This window comes from Mastigoproctus giganteus, chromosome 11 (genome assembly GCF_048544385.1).
Source record: "Mastigoproctus giganteus isolate SK-2022 chromosome 11, ASM4854438v1, whole genome shotgun sequence".
NCBI classification, from domain to species: domain Eukaryota; kingdom Metazoa; phylum Arthropoda; class Arachnida; order Uropygi; family Thelyphonidae; genus Mastigoproctus; species Mastigoproctus giganteus.
The window spans coordinates 77479405-77506635 of NC_143585.1; the positions used below are offsets into that span (position 1 = coordinate 77479405).

The following is a 27231-nucleotide window of genomic DNA, read 5'->3' on the forward strand; positions in this document are numbered from 1 at the left end:
TTATTTTATTTTTAGTGTTGTTAACCGACAAAAATATATAAAGAGAAACTTCCGTACACAATAATTGCATTATAAGCTATGAATAATGAAGCATGTAAAAAAGTAGGTATTATGAAAGTACTTGTAACGTGAACATTTCTTGGTACATTGCTTTGTAAATTCCACAGTATTCATCCAATTTCCTTGTTGGTACAGTAAATGTCTTTTGTGTATGCATGTGTTCAACATGGCATCAATAAATGTCATTAATTACAGCATTATTATTACATTAATTACTATATATATATATATATAGTAATACTCAAGGAAATTATTTCATAAATAAATATCCTGTATAATATATTGTAAAAATAACATGCCTGAATCAGCAACTGTGCGTTCCTTTCCTTTTCCAATTTCAAAGAATCACGTAAGCTTTCAACTTCTGTCTGTAACTGTACAATTTGACTTCTGGTTTCTGAGACATCTTCTGTGAATTTGGAATGCAAAACTTCGAGTGATGCTCTCAGCTCTTGTTCCTGTATGGTGATCTCAATGAGTTTTATTATTTATAACTGCTTACAAAGTTATAAATAATAAAACAATGGTTGTAACTTTATTATGCTAAGCTGTCAAATTTTCAGTTGCAATAAAATGAAAGCTCAATAACAGCTTAGCATAATAAAGTTTCTTTGTATAGAATTACTAAGATTATTAGAATATAACTATCAAACTCTAACAAGTTAGCTTGTAGTGAAAACTTATTTAGTTTCTCACTCAATCCTTTAATGCTGATTAAGTTTTAATATTGCATCACTGTTAAACTCAGTTGTAAGTCACTTCAGCTGCTAAGGGATATTTGTTAATAAAAGAGAAAATATTTAATATATTGTAAAATAACTTGAAAAATAATTAAGCAGTATTACAATAAAATAAGTCAGAAGCCAAAGACTACTGAATCATATTTTATTGAACTTCTTTCTACCCTAGTCAAATTCTAATCAATTCTGTACATGTTAAATTTATCTGACGTAATGGCATTAGTGATTCTTACATCCTGATGATTTTGTCTATCTGACTAATGAATCTTGACAGGACTGTTTGTTTTTTTAGGAGCATTAGTAACTAAGGCCATATTAATAAAATAAGTCAGAAGCCAAAGACTACTGAATCATATTTTATTGAACTTCTTTCTACCCTAGTCAAATTCTAATCAATTCTGTACATGTTAAATTTATCTGACGTAATGGCATTAGTGATTCTTACATCCTGATGATTTTGTCTATCTGACTAATGAATCTTGACAGGACTGTTTGTTTTTTTAGGAGCATTAGTAACTAAGGCCATATTAATAAAATAAGTCAGAAGCCAAAGACTACTGAATCATATTTTATTGAACTTCTTTCTACCCTAGTCAAATTCTAATCAATTCTGTACATGTTAAATTTATCTGACGTAATGGCATTAGTGATTCTTACATCCTGATGATTTTGTCTATCTGACTAATGAATCTTGACAGGACTGTTTGTTTTTTTAGGAGCATTAGTAACTAAGGCCATATTGCTCTGGAAATATGCGGTGGTCATTCCCTTAACCTTTCCGCATCCTCTGTATTTGGTGGTGACGGGCTCGAACCCCTGTCTAATCAAGAAGCGTGTGCTACGTCTTGACAGGACATGGCTCACTTGTCCCTTCTTGTTTTTTGCTGACAGAGGGAACCCAGTTTGGTAGTGAGCTGCAATACCCCATCTACAACAAGGTACAACAAAGCTGTATGTTTTTAAATACCTCCTTGGTTATTATTGTTGTATTTGTGTTATATCACTGACTGTAGTCTTCTATTAGCATTAGTAGAGGCATTTGATGCAAGAAAGCAAGCTTATGCAGCATCAGCCAAAAAAAAAAAAAACACTTCCACTTCACCCCTCTGTTCGTTCGAAATACCTGTCCAGCTGAGCCTTAAACTTATTTAGGCTATCAACTTCCACGACAAGGGATGGAAGTCTGTTCCACCAACCAACCACCCACTGGCTAAAGGCAAATTTCCACACGTCTATCCTATATCTGTCTTTCCTCAATTTGAATTTATGCCCTCTCAGGTGATTATTCTGAGCAAGAGGAAGAATCCCATCAGCATTAAGCATGCTTAAACCATTCAAGGCTTTATACACCTCTATCAGATCACCTCGCTGGTGCCTAGTCTCCAGACACATTGAATTTGCAAAACTTAAGCCTTTCTTCATAAGAGCACCCCTTTGTTCCATTCACTAATCTTGTTGCCCTTCTCTGTACTCGTTCCAGCAGCTCTACATCCTTGTTGAAATGAGGCCTCCAGACCTGTATACAGTACTCAAGGTGTGGCCTGACCATTGCCTTATACAAGGGAATAATCACCTCCTTATCCCTGCTAGAAAAATACCTATATATCATTGACAATACACCATGAGCTACTCTTGCAGCCCGTTTACACTGCTCAGAGAACTTCATATTACTTGGCACAAGTCTTGTTAGTCTCTGTAGGCCACTTGCATCAATGAGCTGTTTGTGGCCACAGGATCGCCACTGGCTAAACATTATTTGGTAACCAGACCAATCTTGATACATCTTAGACAATTATATGTATAAGCCCCATCAGGGTTGCATGGTATGAAAATGTGATGTGGTTACTGAAGATGTGCTCCATTTTGTGCAAAGGATAAGTGTACTTAATAACATGGCCTTAATAACAATAATATCAGAGTGTATAAATGAAATGTTTTTGATGTCTAGATGTTATCAACACCAAAGTTTCAGTTCTGGTGATCTCTGGGAAGGCTTTAGCCTCAATTCAGATTCACTGCCAATCCAGTTCCCCACTACCCCAAAGTTATATTTAAATGAGATTATATTCAGGCAATACTAAAAATGGAAACATCTCTAATCAATACCAAATTTTAATGTTACATTCTGTTGGTCTCTGAAGAGGTTTTTGCACCAGTTTTGATTCCACAGCACCTCTGCCAGCTTCTCTTGCACAGAAACATTTTTATAAATTTGGAACAGCAGTTCCAATCATTTTCAAAATTTAAAGGCACTTAAAATATTCTTATGAACGTTTTTACCAATTTTCATGTTAAGTATCTTCCACATTATGGCTAATTATCCTATGAACATCATATGGTGAAGTGTTAGTAACTACTTCCTGAGTGGTACAGTGTAAGAGTTTTTAAACTCCTGAAGTGCTTTATTTGATAATTGAATATGGCTGAAATTTAAAGAAATGCACACTTTATCTAACTTGTTAGATAATGTATGAATTTCAAAAATAAATTTTCAATTAAATTATAAAATATTGTTATTAATTTATGTTATTAATCAGTAATTAAAATAACCACATCTTACATCAATTAACGAGCTTTTCACTTCAGCCAACTCTGCCTCAAGAGTCGAATTCCTCTTAATTAACATAGCATTATCTTCATTTAATCTCGTTCTCAGCAACCTTTCATGCTCTGTAGTCTGCTCAGACCTACGCAGTTTTTCATGCACCTGTTGAAGTTCATCCTGAAAAAATAAATATCTTTCATTTTTTCCAAAACCATAAGACTGTTCTTCTTCATGAATGAAGGTCACCAGTATTTCATTTGTTGAAAATGCAGAAATACAGTGCAATCTTGATATAATGTGCCTCTTCGTACCACAGTTTCAGATATATTGCACATATGATCATGTCCTCCAAAATGAATTATGAAAAAAAGTAGTGTGTTCAAAGAACTAGCAATTTCATACTGGAAACTAGAAAAAGTGAATACGGTATATACTCATGTCTACTGTACATCCTACTACCCTATTTCCAAAAGCGGAAATTAGCTGTATATTCAGTTCAATGTATTCAGTTGTACAGTAATTTTTGTAAACAACAACAAGACTCGTCAGAGATTAATTACTGCAGACATCCAGTTTCCCCCCTCAGCTAGAGATGTAATAAAAGAATATATCAGTGGAACACTAATTACAAACAGCTACCTCTGGAGGGAAATATGGCTACCATTTGTAAACTGCATTACATTACTTAAAAAGTAAACTTTTGTAAACAACAGCACATGACATTCTTTCTTCAACCAGAAGTTATACTTGGGATAGCAAAAGCTGCTAAGGACTAAACTAGACAAAAATATACATGAACTGACAAGCGATTTATGGAGAAATCATGAGACTTCACTTTGGCACCATGATAGGCTGAATAGTTTGGTTTTGATTTAGTTTTCTCAAAACACAGTAAATCCTAGTGTATCAGAAATAAATACACAGCAAAATTAGTAAATCATAAGACTGAAACAATGGCCACCAAAAGAAAAAAATTACACAACTGAAGAAAAGTTAAAAAGTTTATCAAAAGAGTTAAGAGTAGTGAAACAAAGTGCAGTATATTTCATAAGTGTGGAATTCCGGAAAGAACAACCCACGATTCAGTGAAAGAGGAAGAAAAATTGCATTCATTTGTAGACTCCATAGAAGATAAAGTAGTCCTCCAAAAAGAAAACTAAACCAAAAATAGTGATGTGGACCAATGCTTATACAAATAGCTTCTACAGAAGCGTAATGAAGGAGTACCGATAAATGGGGTAATTTTGAAAGCACTTAAATTTCATAAGATACTTAGTGGAGATGATAACATGTTATCATCATGAAATCACAAGCTAAAGCCATTGTGCATTGATAAAAGTTGAAGTCGCCGGTGTTTTAAGCACATCAACATGAAATCTAACCTGTGATTTATAAAAATAGCTCCAATGCTTTGATGACAAATGATATTTTTGCTTCATGGTTTTAAAGTGATTTTGTACATTGGTGAGATGTCACTTTCTTTCAAAAAAACTTGAAGAAAAGGCTCTGTTACTGTTGGATCACTGCCCAGCTCCTCCTTTGGCTGATGTTCTGAAATCCAAAGATGGCAAGATCAAAGTCGCATTTCTACCAAGGAACACAACTGCACTAATAGCCTTCAAAGCCTACTATCATGGTGAACTACTTGCTGGTGTCATGAACTCAGAAATTCAAGTTCTAGAATTTCTGAAAATATTAACATGAAAGACGTTGCATACAATATTGGATTAGCAGGGGAGAAAGTAAGCTCAACAACAATTGGAAACTGCTGGACAAAATTTATTGGAAAAAGACAAGATCACTAATAATAACAGCATCGAATTAGCAGCATTTTCAGAACAAGCAAAGGCTGCTTGTAATGTACTTTATGGCAGTTGTGAAGCATTACCTACTAGCTCTGCATTACCCAAGTGAGGAAGAAACAGAAGTAATGATGTGACATTTAATAATTTACCTTTTAGTCTATATACCCATAAAACATTAGTAAATAAAGTATTTATTTACTAAGTAAAGTGCATTTATTAAAAAAAAACTGGGAAAAAATAGTAAAAAATTTTTCCAGCAATAATGCAAAGTGCACTATAGCTGAATAATACATGCAGGTATTAAAGCCATCACCTGACACCTGTGTTCTATCAAGATTGCACTGTATTTAATTTTATTTTGTCAATAAACTGTAACAAAGTCAATTGTTCCAATGTAATTAATGTAAAAATATTTACCAGTGTTTAACTGCACTGCACTGTGATTTCTAAACACAGCACACCTTGTAGACATCCAACATCAGACTGGATGTATTTGTCCAAAGATGAATTAATTGAATTAAATATAATACAAGTTTCATAAGTCCCACCTCTCCTTGTGCTTCTTCAGTGAATTAAGGGGGGGTATTAATTAAACTGTTCATGGCTCAACAAGTTCAGGTAGTAACTGTTCTAGTGGTATATCAGTCTAAATGAAAGAATTTCCAGACAATCAATCTACAGTTACTCTCTACATTTAAAACTAAGCTCCTTTTCCTTATCATTTAAAAAAAAAAAAAAAAGGAAAAAATTCTTCAGTATACAGCTATCCTTCCTTCCTTAATATAAGCACATGACCTCTAATATATGCTAACATAAATACTTTGATCTAGTACCCAAGCAGACATCAAATATCAAAACAGCAACCCAAAACTGACATGGTCTCTCTCTCTCTCTCTCTCTCTCTCAATATTTCTTTGTCAATAACTAATCTTGTTGCTCCTCACTGCACCTTTTCAGGCAGATTGATCCACATTCTTGTTAAATGGAGTCTCCAAATCTGTATACATTACTCAAGGTCTGACCTAACCAAAGCTTTATTTAGTGGAACAATTACCTCTTTGTCCTATCTAGCAAATTCTTGTACATAACAGATAAAACATGTACTGTTCTACTAGCTTGTCTGTACTGTTGTGAGAAAACTTCACACAGTACCATACATTTAGCAGCACTGTAATTTAACCACCATTTTTCAGTCCAACTAAATTTATCTAGGTCTTCTTAAATAAGCATACCTTGGTCACTACCATTTACCACTCTTCCAACCTTTGTACCATCCTCAAATTTTGACATTGAGTCTGTTATGCCTTCATTAAACTCATTAACAAATACATTATCAGATGCAACAAGGGACTCCACTTGTGGTGTCTGATAGGTAATCCACTCAAGGTAATAGTAATTTATAATCACTCTGCCTTCTATCATTTAATTAATCTTTTATGTCTATGTAATAAAATTGTAAAATAAAAGACACTATGTTGCTTTTAATTGTAAATTTCAGTTCTACTGTAATAATTTATTTTAATTTTTTTCCTATTCAGGCTATAATGATGATGCAAATATAATTTTGCTTTGTGAAATTCAGCTTGTTGGAAAAACCATTTCACTGAATATATTTTCAAGTAATAATATATTCCACTTTATACATACATTGTTTTCAGAAATAATTTTAAAAAATAAAGATCAATAGAAATATATCTGCAACTTCATAGTAAAAGAATTTGATACTTCATTTCAGATTGAAGCAAATTCCATATTTTACTGTTAAAATGTGCTATTCTCATTTCAGACTTTACATACCTTAAGTTGCTTTAATGAAGCTTCTTTCTGACATACAGTCATAGTTTCATTCTTTAGCTGTTTAGTATAAAGTTCTCTCTGTTGAGTTTCTATGGTCTGCCTATGTTTCTGAATTGCATCATTACTGTGTGACAGCTAAACAATAAAATAATAATTATCATGCAATCTGCTAATGGCGGAAGGCATACAGCAACAGAAAAATTCATTGGACTACAATAATCCATTATATAATAAAATACACAATGCTGACTTATAAATTATGAGTGCAACATTTAAATAGTTTAGTATTTTATACAATTTAAAAATTTATTAATGATATGTAATAAAAGTAGCACAATATTAATAAAAAATAAACTTTAATGTCCAAATTAAACAAAAAAAAAAACACAAAGTTATTTTAACAAAAGTTATATGAGGATTAAGAGTAGTGGAAAATAGCATTTATGATTTTTCATCTTATACTGCAATTAGTGGCTGTAAACCTTGGTAATTATGATATTCTCTTGAACACCCAACACACTTTTTTTTTTTTCTTTTTTTTTTTAAGAGAAAAGGTGGAACCAAAAATTTGAATCTGCAAGCTTATTTACCAGCTTCAATCAAAACTTGTTTCAATAAATATCAAATTCAAAAGATTGAAACAAATTACTGAATCTTGCAAGTTACATTCTCTCTTTTGAATATTAACATCCTTGTTTCTTACCACAAATTGACATGAACCATTTTCTTAACATTTTTTTTAAAACACACATTAATATAATGTACTATTTCCAGTTGAGAATATTCATTTAAAGAAGTATCCTCAACAAGTATTAATTAAGAAACTACAATTGGTTATTATGATTTTTGATTTAAAATATATTGCTATGCCTAAGCCAACATTATCATTAGTGGAAACAGTTTCCTTACCTGGCTGATGATAATATATGTAGCCTATATATCTTGTGTAATATCATCCAATAAAGTAGTGGTTAGCATGAAGCTTGTAGCTGCTTTTGTCAACTAGCTGTTTTTATACTGGAAGTCATCTTTAGTGCTGCAACACATACCAAGCTCTGCAAATTAGAATCTGACAGCGTGTTCTAGTATTTGATTTGTTGAATTCAATTTTTATGAAAGCATTAAATTTAACCAGCAACTAAATTGATAAACTGGATCTTATAATTTACTGACTGCCAGTATGTTTAAAAACTCTTTAATATAAATGTGTGTATGCATTACTACTATTACATGAATAATGTTATATGCAACTTGTACTTTCAGAAGTGCAAGGCATAAACAGCTTCTGGATATGTATTACCAAAGTGACATGAAGTTTATTTGCAGAATGCATTTGAAGCATTTCAAAATGCAATTTGAAAAAAAACTGCTAATAATAATTTAAATGTATAAATCTTTAAATATAATAGTTTAAATGTAAATAAAGTAATGGCAAAATGTGTGTGTGTGTGTGTGTGTGTGTGTGTGTGTGTGTGTGTGTGTGTGTGTGTGTGTGTGTGTGTGTGTGTGTGTGTGTGTGTGAAAGAAAGAGAGAGAGAGATTCTGCAGTCCATTTGGCAAACTCACTTAAATCCACATGGACATGAGAGTACCTGACAAAAGATAGTGCAATCAAACAGTTGGAAAATGAATCTGTAGTAGTAGTAGTAATGGCAAATGATGCAAGAAAGAAAAACCTACACAGTTCACCCATCCATAACCACCAAGAATTTGTCTAGTTCTTCCTATTTATTCAACCCATCCACTTCCACAACAACAGATGGAAACTTGCTCCAAAAATCAACCATCTGCTTGCCAAAGGCCAACTTCTGCACATCTATCCTGTAACCATCGTTGAATCGCTGCATCCTAACTTGAATTTATGCTCTCTCATGTGTGTAGTCTCAGCAATTGGAAGAATGCCATTAACATTCAGATTACAAAATCCATTTAAGGTTTACACACCTCAATCAGATCACCTCGCAGGTAACTAGTCTCGAGATGCTGCAATTTACAGAATTGAAGCCTTTCTAGGTAAGAACACCCTTCTGTTCCCTACACCAGTCTGGTAACCCTTCTCTGCACCAATTTCAGCAGATCTACATCCTCCCTAAAGTGAGGCCTCCAGAGCTGTATACAGTACTCAAGATGCAGCCTAACCATGGTTTTATACAAAGCGATAATCGCCTCTTATCCCTGCTAGCAAAGTTTCTGTATATCATTGACAAAACCCCATGAGCTGTCCTGACAGCATGCATGTCTGCACTGCATAGAGAATTTAATGTCTGACTGCACAATTACTCCTAGCTTTTATTCATTCTCCACTACCTGAGTGTAATACTACACACAGTTGATAAGTTACTTTGAGTTTACTGCTACCCATATTCAATACTTTGCATTTGTAAATGTTAAGCTTCAACTTCCATTTCTCAGCCCATCAACCCAATTTTCCTAGATCTTGTTGCAGTAGCTCACCCTGCCAACCTCTGTATCATCTGAAAACTTAGACATTAAGCCTGATATACCTTCATCAATATCAATGATAAATATTCCAAACAACAACAGGCCCAGCACTGAACCCTGGGAAACTCCACTAACAACATTAGTCCACAAAGAGCAGTGCCCACTGATAATTACTCTGTCTTTTTCCAGTTAACCATCCCTTTATCCATAGCAGTAATTTTCCCTTAATGCTACATTGCTCCAGTTGTACAGCAGTCTTTTATGTGCAATTGTATCAAAAGACTTCCTGAAATCCAAGTATATGATGTCAACATTAATTTTTGCATCCAGTTCCTTGGTCACTGCATCAGAGTAACCTCTCAGATTGGTTAGACAAGACTACCCCTTAATAAATCCATGCTGTGATTACAGTATAAATGCATGCCTGTTCAAATAGTCCTGCATTACTTCTTTAAGCAATGATTCCATTATGTTCCCTGGAATGGACAGTAAGCTAAAACGGCTTTTCATGTCGCCTTTTGATCTCCCTTTATGAATTAGGGATATATTCACACATCTCCAGTCGATAGAGACCTTCCCTGAATCCAAGGATGCTCTCATAATTATGGCTAAGGGTTTGCTTACCTCTTTTGTTGCTTTTCTATAACTGGATAGATTCCATCCATCCCAGATTTCTTTTTTATGTCATCCTCAACAATTTCTCCTCCACTTTCCTTTCAGTTATCACAAACCGGATGCCAGAAGTTTATTGATAAACTTCTGGCATCCTCTTCCCTAAAGAATTCCTCATGTGAATGTAGATGCAAAATACCTATTCAATTTGTCTGCAACCTGAGCAGGTTCATCAACAGTTAACCCATAGATATCAAGTGGCCCAATGTAATTCAACCTATAAATATAGAGAAGCCTTTGTTGTTTTTCTTTGCATTCTTTGCCAGAGACCAGTGTTCTCCCCAGAAAATTTTGCCATCCGGGTGGCATTATGAAGTAGCAAGGTGGGGGAAGTGTAATACTTCGAAAATTATAAATTTTTTTTTTTATTTATAAATGTGACTTAAGCGATCTAGAGCAAAAATTAATTGCATAATTTAACATTATATGCCCCTGTCGCATTGACCTCAATCACATAGTATGTTCGAATTAATGTTGGTCGAGATCAGTGAGCAGTACCATATATGGTACCACGAGAATCACTTAAATTTAGCCGGGCCGTCAGTTAAATTCACTGGGCGGTGTGCTCATTCGATAGGTCCTGGGGAAAACACTGGAGACGTCTCATAATCTGCCTTAGTTTGCCTAACCTCCTTTGTGATTTGATTATAGACTAATTTATATCTGTCATAGGCTTTTATATCATCTGATAATTTATATGAATCCCATGCATTTTTCTTCTCTGCCACGTGTCTCAATAGTTCAGATGGCATCCATTTAGGTTTAAGCCTTGAACAGTATTTCTTCATTGGTATGAAAAGTCTAACAGCTTCTTTGATTACATTCCTGAATACTCCCCATTTAGAATTTGCTGTCGATAATAACATCAGCTGGTCCCACTGCACAAAATTTAAAAGCTGTCCGAGACCACTGCAGCACCCTTACAAAAGCAAAAGCCTTTCCCCTTTACTCTTGACAATAGTTATGTCTTTAATTAAATTCCACTTTAGTACACTGAGTTCGATGCAATGCAGTGGGTCTTTTACCTGCAGATTCTGAATGCATGAAGGATCACTGCTGATAACCAGATCAAGAATACTGCTTCTTCTTGTTGACTCTCTAACATGCTGCTGCTGCTGTAGAAAATAGTCATCCAAGAAATCTACAAATGTTTTGTTAGTGTGTGAGTGACCAACCCACATATTTCAGTCAACATCTAGAAAGTTAAAATTCCCCAGTATGAGACATTCTGATTTCCTGGCCCACTCTATTTCTCTGTATAGCTCTTTGGTATACTCATCACAGCGATTAGGCCTATAACACACTACTACTCTCAGTTTTGCTTTCCCAGTGCTTATATTACACCAACCTGACTCAACAGCACACTCGTCACTCATGTCAACTGGATGCACTTCCTTAGATTTAATATGCTCTCCTATCCTATCTGTCCTTCCTGTATACATTGTACTTCCCATTTTCAAATTTAGCATCACTTATGTCTGGGTAATATCATGTTTTTGCTATTCCTACATCTGCATTTGATAACTTAATCCATACTTCAAATTTATCCAATTTATTTACAACTCCTAGCATTAGTGTACATGCAATTATAAATGCACACGTTCTTACTCTTACAGTTCACATACAGTTCACATATTTATTGTTCACATATTTACAGTTCACATATTTATTGGTTCCATGATGGCCCATAGCAGGGCCTGAAGTCACAGACACCGTGCTTTCCAAGCTGTTGCAGGTACCAATAGTAGCAGTGTAAGAATCATTTTCATCTCTGGCTGTGGCTCTAATTAAGCTATTAGTCTGTGATTCCCCCCCCACAAGCTAGCAGTTTTCCAACCCACCTATCACTGCCTCAATAGCATCAGCAAATATTCTTGCATCCCTTCTATTTAAGTGTGTACCATCCCCGTAGAAGCAGTCTCTCCTGTTAACAAGCACAGACCACACTGAGAAAAATTCTACCCCATAATCCATGAACAATCTCTCCAGGGCCAAATTGATTGACGTGGGCTCTCAACATTATGCTCCCTCCTATCGTGTCTGGGCAGAATTGCAGACACTTTCAAATTCAATCCTAACTCGCGACTTTTTTCCCAACATTTCCCTGTACTTTTTATGTAAGTCCTCAGATCCTACTCTTAATATCATTAGTGCCAAGGTGTACAACAATGTCACCTTTTGTGCCCTTAAAAGATGATATCTGCTCTACAACATCTACTTTTTCCCCCTGGCAGACACCCTGGTCCAATTCCACCTATTCTTCTTGCACAACACATTTCCTTTTTCCCTGACAATAACCACATCTTGTGAGACCAGCGCAGTCTGCCTTGGAGATTGCTGCTGTGTTGTCTGATGGACAAGTGTGAGCTCTGTTGTTGAGCTGGATAGCTGAGAGTTTGATGGGCTCCCCATTTTAATTCCTTTGAGTGCATCTACCCTACTCTTCAAACTCTCATAAACGCCCATCACAACACTGAGTTGGCATCTAATTTCTTCATATTCCCTGCATGTAACACACACACACACACACACACACACACACACACACACACACACACACACACACACACACACACACACACACACACACACACACACACACATCCCCCTTGGCTGGATCATGTCCTGTTCTAGAAAGGTCTGCAAACATTTCACAAGTTGCACATTTTCAGTTCTCCCCCGAGCCACAGCACTCCCGCTATTTTGTTGCCAGTTATAGCAGAAACTGCATAAAACCATTAACCCAAATCATATTTTGTGTTTAATTTTAAAAAAATTATAGCTAAATAATTACAGTAAATTTTTTAAATAAATAATTTGATACTAAGTAAATTAACACCAAGTAAATTAATAATAATTGCATTAATTTACAATTAATTTGGCTTTATATATATTCCACATTCTTACAGATTCTGTTTAATCTATAAGATTAAACAGAATCTATAAGAATGTGGAATATATAAAAAAATGTTCTTATGAGAAAGAATTTTATTATTATAATCTAAATATTTAATTGTAATTTAGACAGTTAAATAACACTGCAGGATTTTAAATTTCCAGACATTGACTGGAACTTGTGGATTGGTTGCTCACATGGCAGTAGACCTTTTCTAGATTTATTGGTTGACTGATTCCTACACAAGCATGTTAGAGAGGCAACAAATGAAAGCTATACCCTTAATCTGATTATCAGCAGTGACTCTTCATGCATTAGGAATCTCCAGAGAAAGGTACCACTAAGTGGCAGTGATCATAATATACTGATGTGGGATTTACTTATATATAGATATAACTACTATCAAGGGAAGGGGAAGGAATTTTTCTTTCATAAAAGTGACTGCAATGGTCTTAATAAGTTTTAAATGCTTTTTTAGAGAAACAACTGATGATGTTACCAACTGCAAATTCTTAATGGGAAACATTCAGGGAAATAATCATGGAGGCTACTAACTTTTTTATACCAACTAAGAGATACTGTTCAAGGTTTAGACCTAAATGGATATCAGATGAATTAATGACAAGTGGCAGAGAAGAAAAATGCATGAGATGATTATAATCAGGGGAAATAGAAACCTATAATAAGTACAAACTAGTCTACAATCAAATCAAACACTTTTGGATTGGAAATCCAAAAATGTTTCTCCTATTCATAAAGGGTAATCAGTGGATGAAGTGAGTAACTACAGACCTGTAAGTTTAACTTCTGTTCCAGGAAAAATAATGGAGTCTGGTTAAAGAACTACTTTAGGATCAACTTGACAGGAATGCAGTTATACTGCAATCAGAGTATGGATTTGTTAATGGGAGATCTTATCTGCCCAATTTGATTGGATTCTAGGATGCAGTAACAAAGAAACTGGATGCAAAAAATAATCTTGATATCATATACTTGGATTTCAATAAATCCTTTGATAATGTTGCACATAAAAGACTGCTATACAAATTGGAGCACTGTGGCATAAAGTGCAAGCTACTGCTATAGAAAAATGGGTGGTTGAGTAGAAGACAGAGGGTTGTTATTAATGGGCACTGCTCTTACTGGACAAATATTAGTGGAGTCACTAAGGCAGTGGTTTTCAACCAGGGTGCCGCAACAACATTCCAGGGGTGCCAAGTAATTTAGGTTTAAGTTACTTAAACGTATTATTTTTTTTATTTATGTTTATTTCATTATAAAACGGTGTACAGTATCTTTTTAATTTTGTGGTGATTTATAATTGATGTTTACTTAGTACCTCTATATAAAGAATAAAATTTTTTATTTTATTCTTTATATAGAGGTTGACACACTGTGTGTGTGTGTGTGTGTGTGTGTGTGTGTGTGTGTGTGTGTGTGTGTGTGTGTGTGTGTGTGTGTGTGTGTGTGTGTGTGTGTGTGTGTGTAATTTGTATTATGAAATATAATTTTTATAATTATATTATTGTAATAACTATTATATAATATATATATATATATATACATACAGAGAGAGAATCAGATCTAACAGGCAGAAAATTGAGTAGACTGAGTAGGGGTGCCGCAAAATAAAATAAAATAAAATACTTAGGGGTGCTGTTATTAAAAAAAAGGTTGAAAACCATTGCACTAAGGGTTCAGTGCTGGATCCTTAACTGTTTTCAATATTTATTAATGATACTGACGAAGACAACCAAGCTTATTGTCTAAGTTTTCTGATTAATACAAAGGTTAGCAGAGTGGTTTAAGACAGAAATGAAGGTGTACTACTGCAAAAAAAAAAAAAAAAAAAAAAAATGGGAAAAGCAGTAATCTTAGAATAACATACCAACTGAGTGGTACTACACTCAAGGTGGTGGAGAACAAAACAGACCTACGGCTAATTGTACAATCTTACATGAAGTTCTTTGAACAGTGCAGTGAGGCTGCTAGGGCAGCTCATGGTGTTTTGTCAGTAATATACAAGAATTTTGCCATCATGGACAAGTAGTTGATTATTCCACTGTCTAAGGCAATGATTAGGATACATCTTGAGTACTGTATACAGATCTGGAAGCCTCATTTTAGGAAGGATATGGATCTATTGGAAAGGGTGTAGAGAAGAACAAGGTTAGTCAAGTACATAAAAGGGTAATATTACCACAAATGACAGCAAATTTCAATGCTTGGAAACTAGGTAACGAAGAATTGGAAGATGCTATCAACTGTATAGAAACGGGGATGGCAGCTTTTTAGAGGATTGATCCAAATTTCGAAAGAAGTTCTAAAGTGAATGCAAGATTTCTAGACGATACTGAACGCTATAAAGAAATTCTAAGGGAAAGGAGATGGAAATTCATGAGACAAAGTTCACTGTTTTCCTACTTTAAGAAAGTGCCATCGCAACCTTCGACAGAAACAGCTATCCTTGAACACAAATCCCTTCAAGAGCTTCAACCAAGTTCCATTGTCAAAACGAATAAGATTCATTGATGAGATGAAAATGTGCCATCTCCTTCATACAATATATTCATTAATCAAATTTACATTCATCAGTCACTATAAGCTAAGGGTGAAAATAATAACATGAGCAATGTGTGTACTGTATATTCATTTTACTTTTGTATAGTTTTTTTAGGCCAAGCTTTGTTGCGCACTTAATATATGATAGTGTAAACATGTTGTTAGGCTTTTATACACATTCGCAAGTGAAAAAAAGGCTATGTTCCACTTTTCGGTGGGGGTCTGTAGCCTAACCTACTGTATAACACACTTATATATAACTTTGCATATTAGGAAACAATTTTACATTAAAATATCATGAACACCCAAATAACTATGCTAATTTTCTTAATAAAATGTAAGCATGCTTGCTTATCTCTTTTTCTGTAGGAGTGCATAACAATTACCATAATTTTTTAATGGCTATAATTTAGTTTATCCTCTAAAATGTCTAACAGGAGGACTCTCCCCCCCACTTAAAGCTCAAAAGTAGTTGTAGTTAAATATTTTTACCAGACAAGAATACCAAATAGGAACTCATATTAGCATTAGTACTGGTAATATGAAGCAAGGAAACAACTTATACAGCACCACCAGAAAGGGAAAAAAAAAAAAAAACCTTCTCTTTGGCTGTATGCAAATTTCCCTGCACATATTCTGCAACCATCCTTTTCTAATTTAAATATATGCCCCCTTGTATGTTTCGTATGAGGAGTAAAGATGCCATCAGCATTTAATTTACCTAACTCTTTTAATGCATTATTCACTTCAATCAGGCCACCATGCAAACTAGTTTCCAGAGACTGCAATTTACAGAATCCCAGTCTTTCTTGTTAAGAATATCCTGTTGTGTCAACAACTAACCTTGTTGCTTGTCTCTGTGCCCTTTCCTATAAATCTATATACTTCCTAAAATGAGGTTTCCAAATATGTATGCAGTATTCCAGATGTGGCCTAACCACTGCCTTATACAATTGGAATAATCACCTCTTTGTCTCTACTGGTTCCTGTATATCATTGACACAACCCCATGAGATATTCTAGTAGCTTGTTTGGACTGTTGAGAGAATTTAACGTCAGACAGTATTACCCTACATCTTTTTCATACTTCACTACTTTTGAATTTGGTACCACCCCAAATAGTATATTATTCTGGAATTACAGATACCAAATGCAGTACCTTCCATTTATCACTGTTAATCTAGTTCACTCTTCAAGAGATCTAGATAAACTAAGCCTATCTGCTTAGTTTATCTAGATCTCTTGAAGTAGCATACCTTAATTATTATCATTGACCACTTTTGTATTATCAGCAAACTTGAAATACCTACATCAATATCATTAATGAATACAAAACAGTAAGGAGCCCAATACCAGTAGATCTCCAGCTCCTGTGGAGGTCCTGAAATGGCCTTTTATAACCACTCTTTATCTCCTAACTGCTCCTTCCTCTACAGTAGTAGAGGAAGGAGCAGTTAGGCTAGATTTCTAATATAATTCTAGATTTCTTAAATTATACAACAATCATACATGTTGTAGTATCAAAGGCTTTACAGAAATCTAAATAGATGATGCCAAAATTATTCTTTGCATCCAGTTCTTTTGTGACAACCTCACAGTAGCTTATCAGGTTTATTAGGCATGATTTCCCTTTAACAAACCCATGCTGTGATTGCTTTGTGACTCCACTCCTATCAAGATGGTCTTGCACTACTTCTTTAACTAATGATTCCATTATTTTCTCTGTCACAAAGGTTAAACTAGGAGATCAGTAGCTACCTGCTTCATTCTTTGAACCACCTTGTAAATAGGAGATATATTTGCAGATCTCCAGTCTAAGGGCGAACGTAAAGTTGAATATAAGGATGTTCTCATTATTATGGGCAAATGTTTAGTTACCTCTTTTGTGGCTTCTCGTAATATACAGTAAGTGCCGGTTATAGCGATAACATTTTTTTTCACATATCATTTAATTGGTAATAAAGTGTAATTTTGTGCTTTACAGTAAACCCCCGCTATTCGCGGTCACTGATTTAATATAAAATGAAACCTAAAAAAATGTGAATTTGAAAGTGCCGTGAACATTTTCCGCCATAAAAAAACATGGACATGGCTAAAATTATCTTTCCCAATCAAAACAGCGCTCAGTGGGGGGGGGGGGGTGATAAAATCGCGAGCGTGGATGTTTCTTGCTAATCCTTGTTCAGTATGTGTTATGCACTTGTCATGGAAGGTTTCGTCGTTTGCTTTTAATTTATATGCTTATAAATTGAATAAATTTATCAATTTGAATAAATTGAATAAATTTATCAATTTATAAATTGATATGCTTACAAAAGTGATAAATCTACCGTTTTGCAGTGTAAAACAGACTTTTTCAAGCGTGTTAATGGAAGAAAGTGACTTTATTGTGAACAAGTTCTTTCTAACCCGTACAAAAATATGGCTATGAATAACAAGGGAAATGTGAAAAGATCAAAGAAGGTGATGACATTAGCGAATAAAATTGAGTTAGATAAAATTTCTAATGGTGAAAGTGTCTCCTCAGTAGCAAAACATTATGAAATCAATGAGTCAACAGTACGATAAATCAAGAAATTCAAAGAAAAAATCCGCCAGTGTCTGTGAAAACGCGCTAATTGCTTCAAAAATTTGCTCTGTAACTCGTAATGTTAAATTAGAAAAAATGGAAAAGGCTTTAAATCTGCGGATAGAAGACCGAACTCAAAATAAAATTCCGTTAAGTTCACTCATCATTCGTGAATGGGCAAAACTCCTTTATCAACACTTTAGCGAAACTGGTGATAGCACTGGCGGGATAAGTTTTTTAGCTAGCAAAGGCGCTGGTTTGAAATTTCTAATAAATATTACATTTAATATTAAATTGTTTCTTATTTTCATTTCAATGCCATATGCTTGCATTTCACAGTGTACTGTCTATGTACATAATCATATTATGAAGGTACATATAATACATACATAGACAAAATTTTAGACTAGTTTTTCTTATATATTTCATACTTTGGAACGGAACCCTTTTATTACTATGGGAGCCATAACTCAGTATTCGCATTTTCGGTATTTGCGGCATTTCTCAGGAACGTAACCCCCGCTATTTGCAGGGGTTTACTGTATATCTTTATTTTTATAGCCTATGGATAATATTCATCAATTTTCGCTTATTAGAATCGCCGTTTATTAGAGTCAAAATTCAATTTGTCGAGGAGTGCAAATTCCCATCTGTGCTAGTGACAGCCTTGGACATACGTGTATATATACATATATATAAAAGTTGTAAGTTAAAAGAAGTGGGAAGCTAAAGAATGGTAACTATATAACAGTAACTGTAGTCACTTCACAAAGGAGGATCTAAAGGTGACACGATCGGATCATTTAATTTTGCTAACCTGTAGAATATCATCTACAGGTTAGCAAAATAAAAGTAAATTTATACTTACGTACATAGCTAAATTAATATACATATTAAACACACTTTGTAATATGATTATAATTTAAAATACACTAGTCATTCATTTTAGATTGCTTTAAATTATCACTACAAAGTCTATTTATAGATTTTTCAGTATTGCATAACAGTCTATATTCACGATCACCTCCACCAGTTTCTTCCAAAACTCTCCTCAGGATGACTATAGCGTCATGATTTTGCCATTTTATAAATGGAATTCATTCAGGTTCATCTTCATTTTCCTCCTCCTTGGTGAAATTATCAGTAACAGACTGGGCAATTTCTTCAGCTGTTAAAGCTGTAGTAATGTAGATAACCATCTATGTTCATCCAATCATTAACCCCTTCATGGATTATCCCGAGATATTTCGTTTTTAGTTTTAAAAGTTATTTGGAACTACCTGAAATATCTCGGGATACAATAATACCCAAAGCAAGCAATAATACCCCCAAATTTAGGATTGAAATGTATTTTCTCGGGAATTTATCTGGCTAATTTTGCATTAGCCAGATAAATCCTGAGATTTCTCGGGATTTTCTTACGTCTGGCAGTGGACGACTGGCTTTCATTTTACTTATATTTACTTATTGTACAGCATGTCAGAACAGTAGCTCACGTTCCTATGTGTCGCCAGTAAGCAAAATAAAATTTGCCGTCCTAAATGCTGAATACTGATAAGCTTTAACCAATTATAAATCTATATCGAACAATATTTCGGGGTCCTCTCGAACTGCCACCCGTAAGCGATGCTTACCTCACCTATCCACTTGCGACGGCCGTGTGTCAGAATGTAGTTAGTTCGTTCACAATTATTGCTTGTGGTGGGAGGTTACTGCTTGTGCATTCCACTTGATTTTTTAAATTTATTTATATAAAGAGTAGTAAAGAGTGTTTTTCTGTTCCTTTCTTTTAGCTCAAGCGCTAATTTATTAAAAAAGTCTGTATAATTTGCAAACTTTTTGGCATATATATGAGATAACTCGGGATAGTCCAAATGGATTAATTACTCCCACGCATTTTCTACTAAAAAATTTATAAAAAACACAAATAACTATACAATGAGTATTCGCATGATGCATACTTTTAATCTGTAAAATAAAAAAAGTCGATCCATTATGGCACATTTTCAGGAAAAAAATGTTCCAGGAAGGGTTTAAACTCCTGTTCACCCATGTCTTCAAGCTTTTCAACGTCATCGATCAGTATCGTGACTTAGTCGACCATCATGAATAATTAATCCACATTTTTTGAAACAGTTGCTAATGCAAGTTTCAGAAACTTCATTCCAGGCAGTCAAATTCACTCTTTTTCTGTTCACTGACATTTTTTTTTCTGGGTAAAATTTAAAACACAGTAAAAAAAAAAAAAAAAAAAGATTAACGTCAATCAATAACAAAGCACACATCACACACAAATTGTAACTAACATGACATGCCCAACTTTTTACAGAGTAAAAAGTTTATGAAGTTTAGATATGGGAATGAAGAGCAGATTCTGAAAATTTATTTATGTTTTTTATATGATTGAAGACTTCAGTGAAGGGGAAACACATTTCACAATAATGAGGCATTCAAAATTTATTCTTATAACCGAAGATGTGATTCTAATAAACGATGAAAGTGTAGTACATTTTATTGATTTGAATGTTCCATATGTGTAAGAAAGAAATTGTTTAACATGTTCAAAACGTACTTTTGTGCACGACTTGAATTTAATTTGTATGTTCACCCGTAATTTGTATGGTATTGATTATGTGATATAGTGTTGATATGAGAGTGTTGATGGTTGCATCTAGTCTTCAAACTGTACAAATGAAGTCTCACTATGCATGAAAATGGATGTCATATGGGCAGGGGTCAATGGTTTTTTTTTTTTTTTTATGAAGTGTATTTGGAACTGAAAGCAGTTCTGCTCAACAAAGACAGTTCCTGTATTGTATTATTTATAATGATTTCTACCAGTAACTTATCTTTGAAATTTGATTCTATAAAGTGGCTGAATCTAATACCAGTGATCACTATAATTGAAGCTTATTTAACTGGATAGATTCCATCAGCTCCAGGTGCTTTGTTTTCTTTTAGCTGCAGAAATTTCTCTACGACTTAACTTTCTATTATTATAAAATCATTTAACTCCAAATCAGTATAAGACAGACTTCTGCTGTCCCAATCTCCAAAAACATTCTTCACATGTGAATGCAAATTTAAAATATTTATTCAATTTATCAGAAATCTGTACAGGATCACCAATAGCCATACTATCCATATCCATTAGACCAATTTGATTAATTCCTTTCCTTTCAGTGTTAACATAAGCAAAGAGTTCCTTGCTTCTTTTTGTTGCACTCCTAGCCAAGGAATTTTTGCAATTTGCCTGCCTAATCACCTGAGAAACTTTGTTATACACTAGTTTGTACTTATTGTAGGACTCTGTATCCCCTGACAATTTATGATCATCCCTTGAATTTTTTTTCTCTGCTACTTAGCTCATCAGTTCATTTAACATCCATTTTTGTCTAAATCTTGAACAATATCTTTTAATCAGTATAAAACACTTAGTACTGCTTACTCATTTTAATTAGGCACCACACTAACAGCATATTTCATTTTATTTGTATAGTAGGAATCTTATCTTGGCAGAAGATTTAAAATCACATACATATGTATTACTGTGCATGTGTGCGCGCGCGCGTGTGTTACATGTGGCTATACACAATTGATAGGCATTATAAAAATATACAAATGGATGAACTGGCATGTGAATCAAACAGAAAGAGAGGAAAATCTGTACACAGCCAAGGTAAGAAAATGTATTCAACATTATTGAACATTTTGATAAAGAAACATTAAATGATAAACTAAGTATACCAATCAAACAAGCAACAAATTGTGCTAACTAACAGCAACATGATTTTCAGGATAATTCATAAAAATAATATGAGGGCAAGCAAGAGTAAATCTTCTGCAAGTTTATTATCATTCAAGAAATGTAAAAAAAACCTTATACATGCTATTTTCTGGACTAATTTGATAATGATGTCATAAGGAGTTTAATTCAGGATTTCTATATTTATGATAAAAGGTACCATACTAAAATTAATTAATTTTTAATTAATAGCTAATAAATAAAATAAAAAATTAAAACAAAAAAAATAAATCTGAATTGGCAAAGAAAACCTTTAAACTTCACAAGATTGTATACTCTTAGAACAAATCTCAAAACAAAAGAAAAGTTTTAATGGAAAGAAATGATATCACACTTAAGGGAATGAATTATTTACAGAAAATGAAACAAATAAGAAATGAAAGGAGCCCTGTTGTTTCCAGCAATGACACCTGGATTGAAGGTAATTTAACATGCAGTAAGTGAACAACAAACAACACTATATGGATTATAACAAAACTACAAACAAAGAGAGTGGGACCAGTAAATCAGAATGTCTTATGATGGTGGATTTTAACTTTCCAGATATTGAATGGAACTTGTGGATTGGCCACTTGTAAAGTAGCAAGAGTTTTGCAGATTTACTGGATATTGTTTTCTACACCAGCATGTTAGAGAAGCAACAAGAGGAAGTAATATCATTGATCTGATTATCAGCAGTGATTCTTCATGCATTAAGATTCTGCAAATAAAAGAACCACTATGTGGTAGCACTAATAATGTATTGATGTGGGATTTACTTAAAAATTATAACTACTGTCAAAGGCAAAAAAAATTGCTTTTGCTTTTCTAAAGGTGGGCGCCTCCGTAGCCAGGAGCAGCAGTGCGTAGCACACGCTTCTTGATTAGACCAGGGTTCGAGCCCGTGACCAACAAATACCGAGGATGCGGAAAGGTCAGGGAATGACCACCGCATATCCCCAGAGCAACATGGCCTTAGTTGCTAATGCTCCTAAAAACCAAATAACAACAACATCTAAAGGTGATCACAGCAGTCTCAGATATTTTTTAAATTCTGTGCAGCGAGACCAACTGATGAAGTTACCAACAGATAGTAAATTCTATACAGGATGCAACTAGGCTTTTTATACCAATTAAGAGATACTGTTTAAGGCTTAGACCTAAATTGGTGTCAGATGAACTGATGAGACTCATGGCAGAGAAGAAAAAATACATGGGATGCATATAAAGTATCAGGTGATATGGAGGAATACAATAGATATAAACTAGTCTCCAAATCAAGTGACAAAGCAAGATGAAGTTAGGCAAGCCAAGGCAGATTATGAGAAATCTCTGGCAAAGGATGCAAAGAAGGGCAGCAAAGACTTCTTTACTTATATAAACAGAAGGGAATGAATCACATTGGTCTGCTAGATATGAATGGTTTTACTGTTGATACTGCTCAGGTTGCTGACAAACTGAATAGATATTTTTCATCTATATTCACAGGAGGAATATTTTTAAGGATAGGGATGTCAGAAGTGTATCAAATTCCAACAGGGAGCTACATTTTGTGATAACTAAAAACAGGTGAGCAAACCTTTAGCCATAATTATGAGAGCATCTATGGATTCAGGGAAGGTCCCTATAGACTGTAAATGTGCAAATATAACCCCAATTCACAAAGGGGAATCAAAGAGTAAGATGAGTAATTACAGACCTATTAGCTTGACTTGCATTACTGGTTAAAGAAGTAATGCAAAATCATCTAGCCAGGAATGCAGTCATACTGCATATATTAGATAAGAGGCAACCTTGTCTGACCAATCTGGCAGATACTATAATACAGTAACAAAGGAAGTGGATGAAAAAAATTTTTACATTATATACTTAGATTTTACAAAATCTTTTGACACTATTCCACATAAAAGATTGCTGTACAAATTGGTGCAATGTCATGTTAGGGTAAAATTACTGCTATGGATAAAGGTATGAGTGAGTGGGAGAAGACAAAGAGTGGTTATGAATGGGCAATGATCTGTTTGGTCTTCTGTTATTGGCTGGGCGCCCATTATTGTTTTAAATATTTATTTATGATATTGATAAAAGCATTAACGGGCTTAATGTCTAAGTTTGTAGATGAAATAAGTTTGATGGGGTGCTTAATGACAGTAATCAGAGTATGCTAATGCAACAGATTTGGGAAAAATTAGGTAGATGAGCTGAGAAATGACAATGAAGTTTATCATTGACAAATACAAAGTACTACATAACAGTTAGAAATAATCCAAAATTAACACACCATATGGTATGACCACTCAAGTTAGGAGAGAATGAAAGGACCTGGGGCATAAGAGTGCAGTCAGATATGAAGTTCTCTGAGCAGTGTAGAAAGGCTGTGGCAGGACAGCTCGTGGAATTAGTCAATAACATACAGGAATTTGTCAGCAGAGAAAAGGAGGCAATAATCTCATTGTATAAGGGAATGGTTTTTCCACATCTTGAGTACTATATATAGGTCTGAAAGCCTCATTTTAGGAAGGAGGTGAATCTGTTGGAATGGTTGCAGATAAGAGCAACAAGATTAGTGATAGGAACAAAAGGATGCTCTCACCAAAAATGGCTTCAGTTCTGCAAATTGCAGCATCTGGAGACTAGGCACATGCAAGGCGATCTGCTTGGGGTGTTTAAGGCTGTGAATGGACTGAGCAAGCTCAATGCTGATATATATATGCTTTCTCTTGCACAATCTACAAACATGAAGGGGCGTAAATTCAAATTGAGGAAGGATAGTTGCAGGATAGATGTGCAGAAATTTGTCTTCAGCCAGTGGGTCGTTGATTGTTGGAACAAACTTCCAGTTGATGTTGTAGAAGTGGATAGTTTGAAAAAATTGAAGGAAGAACTAGATAAACTCTTAGAGGGAATGGACAGGTGATATGGGAAGTGTTATTATCTCTGTTTTTATTTTTGACTAATCCTGTATAAGTTTGCTTTCTTTGCATCTTTTGTGACTATTAATGTTAATATTAATGTAGCTCAGAATAAACAATTATCATTTATTCTAGATGACAAAAACAACTACAGTATTTAAAAAAAAGATCATTACTAATACAAGGTGTGACTATTAAATAACGAGACTGCAAGTGCAGGCACTACACATCAAGCACCACCTGTGAAACAAAGGCACAGCAGTTGCCCTTGCACCTTTCCATAGTTGTCTGCCAAGTCACGTTCTAACACATTCATTCGCTTTGCACTGAGACAGGTTTTAATTACCTTGTGTTTTTGCAGTTTGCAGGGAAATAAGACAGACAAAAGAACTGAATGATGAATCAACCTCAATTTTTAACAAAACTAAAGAAAACAACTAAAATTATGAGTTCTTACATAAAGTTTATGGGAAAAATGCTGTCAAGAGCTCATGTTTGAATGAGCATAAAAGATTTTTAGATGGAAGAGAGAATATGGAAGATGACGAATGACCAGGCTGGTATCCATAAAAAGTGATGAAAATGTGAGCTTGGTAAGGTCATTGATTACATGTGTTAGTAATCCTGGGTATAACCTCCATTGCACAAGCATACTGTGGGTGACCACCCAGGTGTGAACCAACTTAAGCAGGGGTCGAGGTGTGGCGCCAACACCACATGGAGGAACGCCGCCCCTCTATGTTACCAGGCAGTACTGTGTGGTAGATGATTCTTATCAACCGGTGCAATACCACCACTTTGCTTATTGGAGACTTGAAGTGGTGGAACCCACGTTTAGTCTCTAGAGCTAAGTTCCGGCCAACCCTTCCCTATCTCTTCCATCATGCAGTATGATTGACGACTTTTGAGGTTATGATGAACATCGTGGCAAGATCCAATATTCCTAACATTCGAGGGTACAGCTCTAAAACGGTGTTCGCAGGCTGGACGCTAGTTAGTACACCAGACTGAACCTATTGGTAACTCTCTAGGAGGCTTCCGGATCAGCTAGTGTATAATCTTGCTACCTCTACTCTGCCAGATAGTGACTGGAAGAAGTCTGAGTAGTGTGTATGAGGGGAGCATTGTCGAGGCCACATTATGTCAAGGATCTGGGTACATTCTTATCATATGTATGCCATATCCAAAAATTTCATTACTTCATACAGCATGTCCCACCCACGTTTTCTTACTATTGAATACACCATGAATTGTCAAACTAATAGAGCAAGCTTATCTGCGAAAAGATCTGACATTCCCAAGAACTTCCTAATTCATTTCACAAATATAAGTCGTTTCAATTCTAATCTCAACGATGTCCATTTCCACTTGCAGTCTGCCAAACCCCATGTACTTTTTCTGAAAGAATCTCAGTTATCGGTTGATTCAACTACTACTCATCTCAGATGCCCAAATTATTCGCTGTATGATTCCTTTCGCCTCAAAGGTGGTACTTGTGCATATATCCGTTCTGATATTTCCTGCCAGAGATTGGCAATTTGGAATCTCCTCTCTTTGATCTTCTCTGGCTTAAAATCTCTCTACCTCATTGTGTCAAATTCATCTGTTGTCTCTACCATTCTCCCAATTCCACTAATCACTTGGCGCTCTTTGACTTCCTCTCTTTGCAACTTGACTTTCTCCAGTCCAACTTTCCTAACAGTGAGGTAATTTTCCTTGGTGATTTTAATGTTCACAACTCCAGCTGGCTTCCGTTTTATACTCACACTGACCCAGCTGGTCGAGATGCTGAGGCTTTTGCAATTACTAATGACCTTGCACAGATTGTTCATTTACCTACAAGAATACCGGACAATCCTAATCATACAGCCAACATGCTTGATCTTTTTCTCACAAACAACCCTTCTAAGTACACGATCGAAGTGAGAGGTCCTTTAGGCACTTCAGATCACAACTTGGTGATAGTCTCTTCTCCAATGGAACCTTTATCTCATGGTTATTCCCAACCTCTTGTTGTTTGGCATTACAAGAATGCGAAATGGGATGACATGCTAGACTTCTTTTATTCTTTTCCTTGGTCGGATTACTGTTTCAAAACTTCTGATGTCAATGTTTGTCAAAATAATTTCACTGACAGATCGTGTCAGTGAAATTATTCTTGCAGGAATGGAATCCTTTATCCCACACTCTACTTTAAAATCTTGTCCTTTATCTAAACCTTGGTTTTCCAATAAATGTGCTAAGGCTGTTCAAGAGAAGAATGTTGCATATCGTAATTGGCTTGTTTCTAATTCTCCAGTTTCATTTTCTGCCTACACCAAAGCTTGCAACAATTGTAAAGCAGTTATTAATCAGTCCAAACTAGAGTTTGAACAGGCTAAGAGTAGAAAACTTGCTTCTTGCTCTAATGGTAGCCGAGCATTCTGGTCTCTTGCCAAAGCTATTGG

The 27231-nt window shown here is 34.9% G+C and overlaps 1 protein-coding gene across 1 annotated transcript in view; it reads right to left on the reverse strand.

The window, feature by feature from the left end:
* LOC150078150 (uncharacterized) overlaps nt 1-27231 on the reverse strand; it is a 71879-nt gene that overhangs the window by 17067 nt on the left and 27581 nt on the right. The window contains exons 4-6 of the mRNA XM_090385073.1: nt 6948-7082; nt 3361-3522; nt 360-518 (exon numbers count right to left, since the gene is read on the reverse strand). Of these exons, the coding sequence (XP_090241199.1) occupies nt 360-518; nt 3361-3522; nt 6948-7082 (456 nt within the window). The remainder of the gene's footprint in view (nt 1-359; nt 519-3360; nt 3523-6947; nt 7083-27231) is intronic.